The 12,317-nt window shown below is 38.9% G+C and overlaps 1 protein-coding gene across 2 annotated transcripts; it reads right to left on the reverse strand.

Moving 5' to 3' along the window:
• Positions 1-168: 168 nt before the first annotated feature.
• mrps17 (mitochondrial ribosomal protein S17) lies at positions 169-4,316 on the reverse strand. Of its 2 annotated transcripts, none has more exons than XM_020534200.2 (3): positions 4,204-4,316; positions 1,923-2,058; positions 169-682 (listed from the first exon to the last, which is right to left on the reverse strand). In XM_020534200.2, exons 2-3 carry the CDS (start codon positions 2,043-2,045, stop codon positions 377-379), a joined length of 429 nt encoding a protein of 142 aa, XP_020389789.1. In that variant the 5' UTR covers positions 2,046-2,058; positions 4,204-4,316; the 3' UTR covers positions 169-376. The 2 variants fall into 2 exon arrangements, with proteins under 2 accessions (XP_020389789.1, XP_048468603.1); XM_048612646.1 differs by lacking the exon at positions 4,204-4,316 and adding an exon at positions 3,912-4,203.
• Between the last annotated feature and the right edge of the window lie 8,001 nt (positions 4,317-12,317).

Raw genomic sequence — 12,317 nt, forward strand, 5'->3', positions numbered from 1 at the left:
GAATCCCTACAGTGTAGAAGTAGGCTATTTGGCCCATTGACTCTACACTGACCCTCCAAAGAGCATCCCGCCCAGACCCACCGCCCTATCTTATCCCTGTAACCCTGCAGTTGTACCTGATAATTGAATGTGAAAATATAAAATATAAATAAAATCAAAACTTGAATGTTGAGTATATGAAATCATTTAGGTTTATTTTACTAAGATTTCAGAAAATCCAATCACTTCCAAAGTGCAGGAAAACATGAATGCAAGATGAGAGAATCATCGTACACTTCTTTTGCATAAAAAATGTACTTTTTTTGTTTCTGAATAACATTTGCAATATGAATATTTATTAAATATACATCCAAATTTATAAATATTTAATTATGGTTCAACCTGCAGAGGTTTTATGTTCTGAATTATTCTGCACACCATTGATCTCTAAATTCTTCATATGATCACTGAGGGATCCCGTATCTAAATCAGAGTCTTTAACAGGTTCAATAATTCTGCTTCCACCACAGCGTTTCTGTGTGATTGGATCAATGATATTTCCAACTTTGAACACAATTTCTGCCAGTTCGTGTTTAACGTGCTTGGTCCTTCGTTCAGGCAAAGCCTTTAGAAGCACGATATCACCCACAGTGCACTGTTCTTTTGGATCATGAGCAAAATAAGTCTTCCTTTTATTGTAAAACTGTAGAAGAATGAACATTAAAAATGCAATTAAAACACACAGTACGCATTTGTTACTTTTCAAGAGTTTATCATAGAATCCTGACAGTGTGGAAGAAGGCTATTTGGCCCATCGTGTCCACACCAACCCTCCCTATCTCTGTCAACCTTCTTTTCCCAAGAGTAATCCACCCAGCCTGTGTGTCCCTGGACATTATGGACAATTTAGCATGGCCAATTCACCTACCTGGAGGTCAGAGCACCAGGAGGAAACCCATGCAGACACAGGGAGAAAATGCAAACTCCACACAGACTGTTGCTCAAGGGTGGAATTGAACCCAGGGTCCCTGGTGCTGTGAGGCAGCAGTGCTAACCACTGACCCACCATGCTGCCCTAAAGTTTAAAGTGTTCAGAACTCTAGATCTATCTGCTGGCTGGTGTGTTTATTAGCAAAGGTGCTGGACATTTTTTTTTTAAATTTCACAGGATATGGATGCCACTGGGCAGGGCTGACATTTACTGGTTTATCCCTGGTTTCTTCTTGAAGGGCCACTGATGAACCAGTTGGATTTTTATGGCTGTCTGAGAGCTTGAAATTCATGTTGTTACTGATATCAACTTTATTTTATTGCTATTGAATGATCCAAGATTTGCCAAATGTGAATTAGTGGATTGGAAACTCATAGCCTTTTATTCTGTAAAATTACAGATAGTTAGTAAAATCTTGATATCTACAAGATTGAACTTCACTTCAAACATGCATGTAGACAGCGACTATAAACACATACATAAAATTGAATTGAGACTATGCAAAACAATTTTTCTATAAGAAATATTTCTACAAATAAAAGTAAAATAAAATCTACTGTTTAGGAAAGTCAAAGTAATGACTGGATACAAAGCAAAAGTCAAATATTTAGTGATGTGAAGAGTGTGTAAAATATCTAAGTAATTTAAAATTCTGTTAAATCTTGGTAAGTACTGCCTTGAGTATTTAATATAATTCTCAATTTTTTAACTAAACAGTAAGTGAAAAAGTTCAGATTACAAACCAATAAATCTTGATATACAGATCTTAGAAATACTAACTATTGGCAATAATTAATTGGGAAAAATAATGCCTAAATCATAGCACAATTTTGTTAATAAAACTGAGTTCAAGATTATGAATCAACAAAAGAAAGGTTCAGAATGAATAGATTTTCCTTGGCTTTCTCTAATTTGCAAAACATTTTATACATCTCAAAACAATTCATTTTACCTTTAACAGATACGGATTCAGCACAAGTCTAGTTATTCTGACTTTGGCAGTCTTCTGCATTTTTGTCCCAATCACTTTTCCTATAATCCATTTGGCATGGACAGAGGCAGTTCTTGCTGACATTTTTGTATACTGCCTGCATTAAAGTGAATGAGATTTTGTAATATCACACAAAATAGCTCAAAAATATTTACTGAAACAACTTTTATTTACATAGTTTTCTTTACATTTCAAAAAACAGCAGATACGTTCTTCCAATATTTAGTTCCTTGATGCCTTATCTCACCGCCTTTTATAAGACCTTTCTCTCTGTAATTAGTTGTCAGTTTCCATATATTAAAACCCAACATGCATTATACTTCTAAGGAACTCTGTGGCAGAGAACGCATTGCTGCTGCTTCTAACTACTTCTGCTGGGAGATTGGCTGTTTTTGTTTGTCATACTCAAGGCAGAAGTCTTTTGCGCCATCACAGCTTTGCTGTGTCCACTCTGCGACATCTGTCATCCACACCTAGACTGATCCCACTTGGAGTTCTTTTAGCATTTGTAATTTCAAGTATTCTTTATTTGTCTTATTCTGTTTATGGAAGTTTTAACTATGTCTTAGTTATCACATTTAAAAGGCCTCTATCTTCCTCTTAGTTTTCAGTTTTCTAGGTATACAGGAAAATGAACAGCAGTTTATGGTTCTTTCCTTGTTACTAGGCTTGAGTATTTTTGTGTTATGAATACATCTTTCATATTTACAAAATTACTTTTGGATCACATCTGCCATCTTCTGTTTACTTTTGTCGTAAAAAATAAACTTATCTACTTATTCCAGTGTCACATTATTCATCCACTTCCATTTTCACTCCAATTTCTTGTAATGTGTTCCTTCTAACTACTATTGTTTGAGACTTTTTGGTGTAAATACTAAATCTATATTCTAAACTTATAGATTTTACTTGATCTATCACATTTTATGATTCTGCAAGTAGTGCCATGTTGTCAGTGTACTGCAAGTTTACATTCTTGCCTCCAACTTGTACTATTTGAAGCATGTCTAACTTATTGAATGTTTGTTCTCTGTGCAGAATAAATAATTTCAGCAACAGAACACCTCTCGCAATACTCCTCTCTACTTTACATATATCTTATCGTCCCTCTTCAAGATGATGTTCACTATAGCCTCTGGATAAATCTCACATTTTCATTGTCCATATCACATTTCAACAACACATCCATTAACCTTTGGGAATAAACACATTCATTTTTTTCTCATAGTTATGAAACATATTTAAGCAAGATTGGAGTGTGGCTGAGAAAAGATGCATTTTATCAAATCATTTTGTCTTACACTCATTAAAACATTCACAAGAAAACCAATGTAAAGGGGAACAACATTGTATAACTTTGTAAGAAGTATGCTAATTGGCTGACAAGTGGTTTCATTGATACAGACATTGTCATAGAGAAAGCACCAATTAGGTGATGATTGACAGTTAAATGGTTAAGCTTATGTAAATATAAACTTGGCACAATGACTCGGAGGAATGAACCAGAGAATAGTTGCTGTCTTAAGTTGAAATAATGTATGCACCATTCTGTCTGTCTGCCAAAAATAGAGACCAGATGTAGTTACCTGTACATGCATATGCTACACTGCAACCCCAAATGACAATCTTAAATTAGTTGTAAACATATTTCTTATCAAACTCAGGCTTATTTAGGAAATGCTGTCCAATCTCATATTTTATGCTGGACAGTGTTTGAGTTTTGCAAGTACAGGCTGATTGTATAGTCAGTTTCTCGCATGTTGCAAACAGCTGAAGGATTCGGGTTGATACGATCTGCCAATCTTCGGGACACATGGTCTACACTAATTTCTCCTTCAAACACATTAGTGTTTCTTTCTATCATAATTTCAGAAGTACTTGGAAGCAGGGCCTCGAAAGACCCCATATAAATGCATTATTTCATGATTAACTTTAGAATAAGTCTTATACCTTTCAATACCACCAACATTGGTTACATCTTCCTCATTCAGTGAAATTCTCATTTGCATCTACAGAGGAATTCAGAAGTTTTTAAGAACTTCGGACATTGCTGCACTCGGATAACACGAGAAGATAATAAGAGAATTTGACCAAATAATACACGGCAATAATTATTAGCTTGGGGTCTTAAAGCAAAATAGAAGAAATAAGTAAGACTTTTGTGTAATCCTTTCCTCTTGTCGATGTAGGTTACTACCTCCTAATCACGTAGAAGAAGCACCTTGATGCTCTATTAACATACCTGACCGGGTCCACTCCTACCGGATAGAGAATTTTGAAGAGACGGACACTTCCGCTGGCAGCGGCGCATGCGCAGTACCTCTGTCTGGGGTGTGCACATGCGAGCAATGTCCCCGCCCATGTTCCTGCTTGGGGGTCAGCTCGGCATTTGGAGCTAAAATGGGTTCGCAAGTCGGCTTTATGATCTGAACACGAAGATTGCACATACAGATCTAAATTCAATTCCACCCCAGTTCCCTTGATTTTACCTTTCTTTTCAAAAGTGTGGGTTATGGCTGTCTTTTGAGTGGTAACATTCTTGCTAGAGTCAGAAGGTTCTGGATTGCATGGAGTGCTACAGTGATGGAAGTGCCTTTTTGATGAAATGTTAAATTTGCTGCAAAAACAGAAATTGCTGGAAAATCTCAGCAGGTCTGGCAGCAGGTTTTATGTTAAGTTTGCACGATAGTAATCCAGTAGCATAATTCTAACAGCAGGGGAATTATCCCCAGTGTGCTGACCGACATTCACTGCATTCTCTATCAACATTAGAAAACAGATTATCTAACCATTCATATTGCTGTAATAAAACAAAAACAAAGATCTGAAACAAAAACAAATTGCCGGAGAAACGCAGGTCTGGCAGCATCTGTGAGAAGAAAGTTAACGTTTCGAGTCCAATGACTTCATCAGAACCGATTCATTTTGCTGTTTCTGGGTGTTTGCTGTGTGTAAATTCGCTTTTATTTTTACATTAGAACATCGTCTTTCAGTTCAAATTTATTTAATCGGGTTAAAGCGCTTGGGGACGTCTTTTTGTTCTTCCCCCGGACTATCACAGAAAACACCACGAATCTGTGCGGTATCTCAGCGAAGGCTGAAAATGCGTTCTATACATATTCAGCGAGAAGGTATTAATCACGTCAATGGTGTGAAAAGTGACTACCGCATCCTATAAGTGAATAAAAACAAAAGGAGTGAAGTTGTGTTGCCGAAGAAAATAGAGCATTGCTGCGGGAATAAAGGAAGGGAGTTGTAGGAGGAATAAGGAAGAAGGGGTGATGTAACGAAAACCAAGAGCTGGAGAAACTCAACAAGTCTGGCAATATCTGTGGAGAGAAAGCAGAGTCAAATGAGTAGCGTCATTGAAACGGTAAATCTGTCTTCTCTCCTCAGATGCTGCTAGACTTGCTGAGTTTCTGTTTGAGATTTCCAGCATCCCCAATTCTTTTATAGAGATAGTAAGAACTGCCGATGCTGGAGTCTGAGATAACAAGGTGTAGAGCTGGATGAACACAGCAGGCCAAGCAGCATCATAGGAGCAGAAAGGCTGACATTTCGGGCCTGGACCCTTCATCAGAAAAGGTGTGGAGCTGGAGGAACACAGCAGGCCAGGGAGCAGCACCCTTAGGGTCCCGAACCGAAACGTCAGCTTTGCTGTTCCTCCAGCTCCGCACTGTGTTATCCCAATTCTTTTATGTTAGGGAGAGCGGTGTCGCCTGGGCTGTTGGCCGGTCCTCCCACCGGGAGGGTGCGCTCCATTGCAGTTGGCCGCTGTCGCTGCGTGGAGCCGCGCTGCTGGGCAGGCGGAGGGCGGGACGGAGTGAGCCGATCCTGGGTGTCGCTGGTCGAGCTGAGTCGGTGATATTGTTCAGTGCCGGTGGCCGGGCCATGTAGGTGCCCCGAGAGTGGCCGCTGTTGGACAGTCCGGGCTGACCGTCAGCTTCATACGGCAGTGGCTGTAACTGCAGGCCCGGGGCTCGCTCTTTGTCGGTGAGTATCGGCAGTGAGCAGTGGCTGAATCCTGGATAGAGCCAAATCTAAAGAAAATGAACTTATTCAAATGAGATGATAATTTCCTGGGGAATATTGCGGTAACATTTTCAGTTATGGTTGGACAGAACAGGGTAACTATTGTTTAGGCCTTCAGAATTGTTTGATCCTGATATAGTATGTGCTGGATTGTGAAATCTGAATCATATCTTATTTTCTGAGGTCGGTATTTGTGGATATCTCTCCACTCGAGATAAATAATAACCAGAATGGTCAGTGATGCAAATTGGGAAATAACCTTAGTAATTTTAGCCATCTGGAACTATCTTTGAACTTATCACACTTTTTATGGTTTCTTACAACTTAGTGCGGAGCCTAAGTCTCACCGCACCAAACACACACACAGTAAATGATGCACAGATTGAAATAAATCTTCCTTTTTCTTCCATTTTATTCTCAAGTCTGTTTAAAGTAGCAGGCGCCTCTCAAAGCACCTACATGTGCTTTGAGAGGCCACTGTTGTGGGGGAAAAGAACTCCCAAGTCTTTAAGAAAAAGTATCAAACATTTCATAACTGCCAAAGGAGAGACATTGAGGAGATAGGCTAACAGACTGAGCTAGGCAATTGTCACCATAAATTATAGGAGCAGAAGTAGGCCATTTGGTCCATCAAGTCTCAACCATCATTCAATGAAATCATGGTTGATCTGATAATTCTAAATCTTGGTATCATATTTGTTCCTGAGAGAAGCTTTTGATTGCATATCTACAACGTCACTAAGATTGACTATTTTTAACCTTTATTCTGCCTCAGCTCATCTGTAAATCCCATTTCATGCCTTTGCTTTAGATTTGATTTAATCTAATGCACGGCTGCCCAATCTCCATGTTCCTCCCTTCCTATAGGTAATCCAAAACACTGCTGGCCATCTCCTTATTTGCACCAAGTCCTGGTCACCAATGATCACTGTGTTCACTGATATAGATTGACCTAATACCTTGATGATAAAACTCATGCTTGATTTTAAATCTAACAGCTCCAACTGTTTTGCCTCTCCTTATCTCTGTGATTTCTTTCGCCTCCACAAAATTTTCAGATAACTGCCCCCTCCTAATTATGGCCCCTTAATCAGTCCTGATTTAAACTGTTCTAATGTTCATGGCTGTGTGATCAGCTGCCAATTCTCTCAACATTAGAAGTCCTGTATCCTCCTGCCCTCCAACATAAAACATCTTCAACATTCTCTGCCCTCTCTCTCTTTGTTAAGATAATTCTTAAAAAGCTTGCTAAGACCTTATCTGGATTACTGGATACAGTTTTGGTTCCCTTATGCAAAAAAAGATATACTTCTTTGGTCATGTTTTGACGTCTTCTTGAATATTGCCATTTGAGATTTGGTGTCAGAGTTTTTTTTACAGTATAATGCTCCTGTGAAGTGCCTAAATAAGTTTTATTTAAAGTACTATATAGGTTGTTAATTTATCCATCCAGAAATTCTTTAAAACCTGTCTGCGAGTTAAACAAAGATGAGGAGCACGCCATTCAGTCAATCAAAAGCCTGCTCCATTGTTCAATTAGATCATGACCTCAGTATTCATATCCCTTGATGTCATTAGAATCCAGAAACCCATTGATTTCTGTCATGAAGGTTTTAATGATTAAGCATCCACAACACTCTGGACTAGAGAATTGCAAAGAATCACTACCGTCTATGTTAAGAAATTTTTACAACTCTTAATCTTAAATGGTCAACCCCTTATCTTGAGATTATGACCCCTGGTTTTAGACTCACCAGTCAAGAGAAGCATCTTATCTACATGTATCCTGTCAGAACTTGTAGAAATTCTATACATTTTGGTGAGATCACACACCTTTTATTCTTTAAAACCCTAGAGGATGCAGAACTAGTCTCCTTAGTCACTCATTGGAAAATTCTTCCATCCTAGGCATTAATCTGAGAAGTAGATCCCTCTTTGAATAAGCGAACCAAAACTGTACCCAGTAATCCAGACGAGGTCTTAGCAAGCTTTATACAGCTGCAGCAAGACATTTTTAGTCCAGTAATCAAGTCTCCTTGTGATGAAGCCATATATTATCAGCCTTCCAAATGGCTTGCTGAACCTGCACGGTAGCATTTAGTATCTCGTGAACAAGGATACCCAGCAATTTTCCCTCTAAGCTGTATGGCTGCGCATGCTGATTGCAGCATTGATTTCCGATTCTAGAAGTCACTGCTGTGCATGGAACTCAGAGGCCTGTGCAACAAGGAAGAAAATTAGCGGAAATACTGATACCTAGGTACAAACTTCCCAACCTCTCACCATTTGAGAAGTGTTCTGCCTTTATACATTCACATTATTTTCCACCTGTCATGTCCTAGCCTATTCAGTTGCAATTACAGTTCTTTCTTCCCTATCTCCGGGCTCTTTGCAAACTCTATCTGAAACTCCATTTCTTATCTTAACAATTTTTGAGTGAACTTTTTCCTGATACCTGTTCTAAATTTACCACTTACCACCTTGAACTAATGTCTCCTCATTAAAGTTATCCACTTAATTTGAAGTAATATTTTAAATTTAACTTTTCTGCTCCATTAATTAGCTTATGTACTTCGATAAAATCAATTCTCAGCATCTGCCATACTAGTTTCTCCAGCCACTCACTAAATATTCAGATCATGTGAGTTTTTTTTGTTGATTAAAAGAACGATAAGCATGCCACTGAAGTCTTACACTAGCTTCTGACTTACAAGTACTTTTACTTTCTTACATGGATAAACTCATACATATTGTTGTTTTTCACAGCAAGATGCATATTTCAACAATCCTTGAATTACTGCGTTATGACTTGACTGGGAATAGTGTGCTAATAATCATGCCTCACTGTACCACAATCATCACAAGATGTATAAAAACTCCAATGATTTGACTTATTATTGTCACATGTACAGAAAAACAGTGAAAAGTAATGTATTGCATACTAACCTGATAAATCATACCTTATGTAAGTACATCAGGGTAATAGACCAGAATGCAGAAATCAGTGTTAGAGCTACAGAGAAGATGCAGAGAAAGATCTACTCTAATATGAGAGGTCCATTTGTAGGCCTGGTAACAATGGGGAAGAAGTTGTTCATAAATCTGTCGGTACATGTTTTCAAACTTTTGTATCTTCTGCCCGATGGAAGAGGGTAGAAGAGAGTATAACTCGGGTAGGAGGAGTCTTTGATTATGTTGGCTGCTTTCCCAAGGCCAGGGGAAATGGAGATGGACTCAGTGGAAGGAAGGCAAGTTTTCTTGATGGACTGGGCTACATTCACAATTCTCTGTAACTTTTTGCAGTCTTGGGTAGAACAGTTGCTACACCAGGCTGTGATACATTCAGATAGAATGCTTTCTATGGTGCATCTGTAAAAATTATTAGGAGTCATTGTGGACATGTTGAATTTCCTTAGCCTTGTGAAGAAATAGGTGGCATTGGTGTGCTTTCTTGACTGCAGCGTCAACATGGATGGACCAGGATAGATCATTGGTGATATTTACTCCTAGAAACTTGAAGTTCTTGACCACCTCTACCTCAGCACCATTGATATAGACAGGGGCATGTCCTCCTTTCTGCTTCCTGAAGTCAATGACCACATCATTCATTTTGCTGACATTGAGGGAGAGATTTTTGTCTTTACACCATGCCACTAAGCTATCTATTTCCTTCCTGTACTCTGTCTCATCATTGTTTAACAGCTGACCAACTATGGTGGTGTTATCAGAACATCTGTAAATCGAATTAGAGCTGAATTTGGCCACACAGACCTGAACGTGTAAGGAGTATAGAAAATGGCTGAGTATGCAGCCTTGCGGGGCACCGGTGTTGAGAATTATTATGGGGGAGGTGTTGTCGCCTCTCCTTACTGTTTGAGGCCTGCGGGTCAGGAAGTCAAGGATCCAGATGCAGAGAGGGGAGCAGAGTTCTAGGTCTTGGAGTTAGGAGATGAGTTTTGTTGGAATTATGGTGTTGAATGCAGAGCTAAAGTCAATAAATAGGAGTCTGACGTAGGTGTCCTTGTTATCCGGATGTTCCAGGGATGATCGTAGGGCCAGGCAGATAACGTCTGCTGTGGACCTGTTGTGATGATACATGAATTATAGCAGATCAAGGCAGTCTGGGAGGTTGGAGTTGATGTATGCCATTACTGACCTCTTGAAGCATTTCATAATGATGGATGTCAGAGACACTGGGAGGTAGATGACACCACCAAAACACAATTTCTCTGACTGACTGCCACTCAAGATGAAAGCAAACCACTCTAGGTTCCTTCAGTGGCAGCATCTCACTTGAATTTATAAGAATAGTAAGAAGAAAGGATTTCTAATTTAGGCACATAATACACCTTCTAAAATCCCAAACAAAAGCTGAAAATGCTGGAGAAACTCAGCATGTCTGGTAGCACCAATCGGGAGAGAAACAGTTATATTTCAAGTCCAATATGACACTTCTTCAGAATATGGAAACACGATCATGATTAAGACAGACAAAAGACAAATGGTCTAAGATATACTCTATGGGTGGGAAAGAATCTCACAGAGTAAACAAATTCCACAGGTCAAAACTCTAACCATGAGGTGGAAAGTTCTTTTTCTCTTTCAGTCCTTTTGATTTTTGCAGTGGTGAGATGCAATTGTTGGTACAGTGACAGTATACCTTGATTCATTGGTTGATCAACTGAACTTAGATCTTTTCTTGCACAAAGTCTTCCTTTAAATCTTTGACGTTTTCTGTCTTTTTTCACTCATGGAGAGAGGGATGATGTCTGCAGATTCTTGATGTTTCACTCTCTGCTGCTCTTGACACTTAAACAGCTCTTTTAACATTGCAGCACAACCAAAGAGCTGTTGATAGGCAGAATTATTTAAAATTGAAAGATTCTTGCTGCTTTTCAGTCTCAACTTTTCTTTTCTCAGTTCTAAAAAGCAACATTGTATTGCATAGCTCAACAATATGCAATAGTTGAAAATCAAGTTGCAAAACTTTTTAAAAAAAGTTATCACAGTTCAATCTCCATTTCTGTTTATAATTCCAAAAAATGGAAAATATATGGTCTCTCGTAACTGAAAAAATACTGAATCTATAGTCCTCTTACTTTTTCTTAATGTAACCATCTGACTAACCCAATTGATATCAGGCTGGCATTAAATGTTAAAACTCATCTAACATTTGTTGCAACATTTGCCTTATGCTGCCTGAATTTCTTTTTATGCAGACCTCAAATTAAGGTTATGAGATAAAAGCCTGTACCAACCAAGCTGTTAGTCACAGAGGGTTTCTCTTTGATCAAGGAGTTACCATTTATTTAGAGGATTGATAATTCATGTCAATCACTGCCTTAATGTTGAGTAACTACCTTCCGCCCCCTTTTTCCCCACTTGTAGGACATGAGCATTACTGGCAGGGCCAGTGTTTATTACCTGTGCCTATTTGCCCTTGAGAAGGCAGTGGCAAGCTACCTTCTTGAACTGCTGCAATCTCTGTACTGTAGGTAGACCCATAATGCCATTAGGGAGGGAATTCTAGGATTTGACCCCATGACCATGAAGAACAGCAATATATTTCCAAGTCAGGACGGTGAATGACTTGAAAGAGATGTTGCAGGTGGTGTTTTTCTGATATACTTGCTGCCGTTCTAGATGGGAGTATTTGTGGGTTTGGAAGGTGCTGTCTAAGTATTGTGGGTGAATTTCTGCATGCATCTTGTAGTTAGTGCTCAATGTTATGACTGAGCGTTGTGGTGAAGTGGCTGAATGTTTGTGGATGTGGTGTCAATCAAGCTTCTTGAGTGTGGTTGGTACTGCACTTATCCAGGCAAGTGGCAAGTCTTCCATCACACTCCTGATGTGTGTCATGTGGACAGGTTTTGGGTTATTAGGAAGTGACCTACTCACTGCAATATTTCGAGCCTCTGACCTGTCTTAGTAGCCACTATATTTACATGTCTAGTCCAGTTCAGTTTCAGATCATGCTGTTCATTTGAATAGAAAAATACAATGCAGAGCCAAGCATTGCAGTCTTATTCCTGTTGAACAATTTGTAATAGTATCCTGAGATAATTGGAATTGCATACAATTAACCTCCTTGGGATGATTGTTCAATACCTCAAACATCCATTGTATATGCCAAAATAAACTTGCAGTGTTGTATGTATTGAAGCGTTCTATGTTTGATGCATTCTACTGATGAGCTAATTGGTGAAACATTGGAGATATACATGCTAATTATTGCTGCGCAAAATATTTATCTTAGAAGTCCAGTTAGGAAAAGTATATTTTTATAGCATTCACATTGCATTGATAGCCCACATGGTGGCAAAC

Source organism: Rhincodon typus, chromosome 26, assembly GCF_021869965.1.
Source record: "Rhincodon typus isolate 14 chromosome 26, sRhiTyp1.1, whole genome shotgun sequence".
In the NCBI taxonomy this organism is placed as follows: domain Eukaryota; kingdom Metazoa; phylum Chordata; class Chondrichthyes; order Orectolobiformes; family Rhincodontidae; genus Rhincodon; species Rhincodon typus.

Coding starts and splice junctions, on each gene's coding strand:
- mrps17 (XM_048612646.1), bottom strand. CDS start 3,970: ATGCAAATGAGAATTTCACTGAATGAGGAAGATGTAACCAATGTTGGT. Junction 2,059..3,911: donor AATGTTGGTGGTATTGAAAG/GTATAAGACTTA, acceptor ACTTTAATGCAG/GCAGTATACAAAAATGTCAG. Junction 683..1,922: donor TGAATCCGTATCTGTTAAAG/GTAAAATGAATT, acceptor ATTCTTCTACAG/TTTTACAATAAAAGGAAGAC.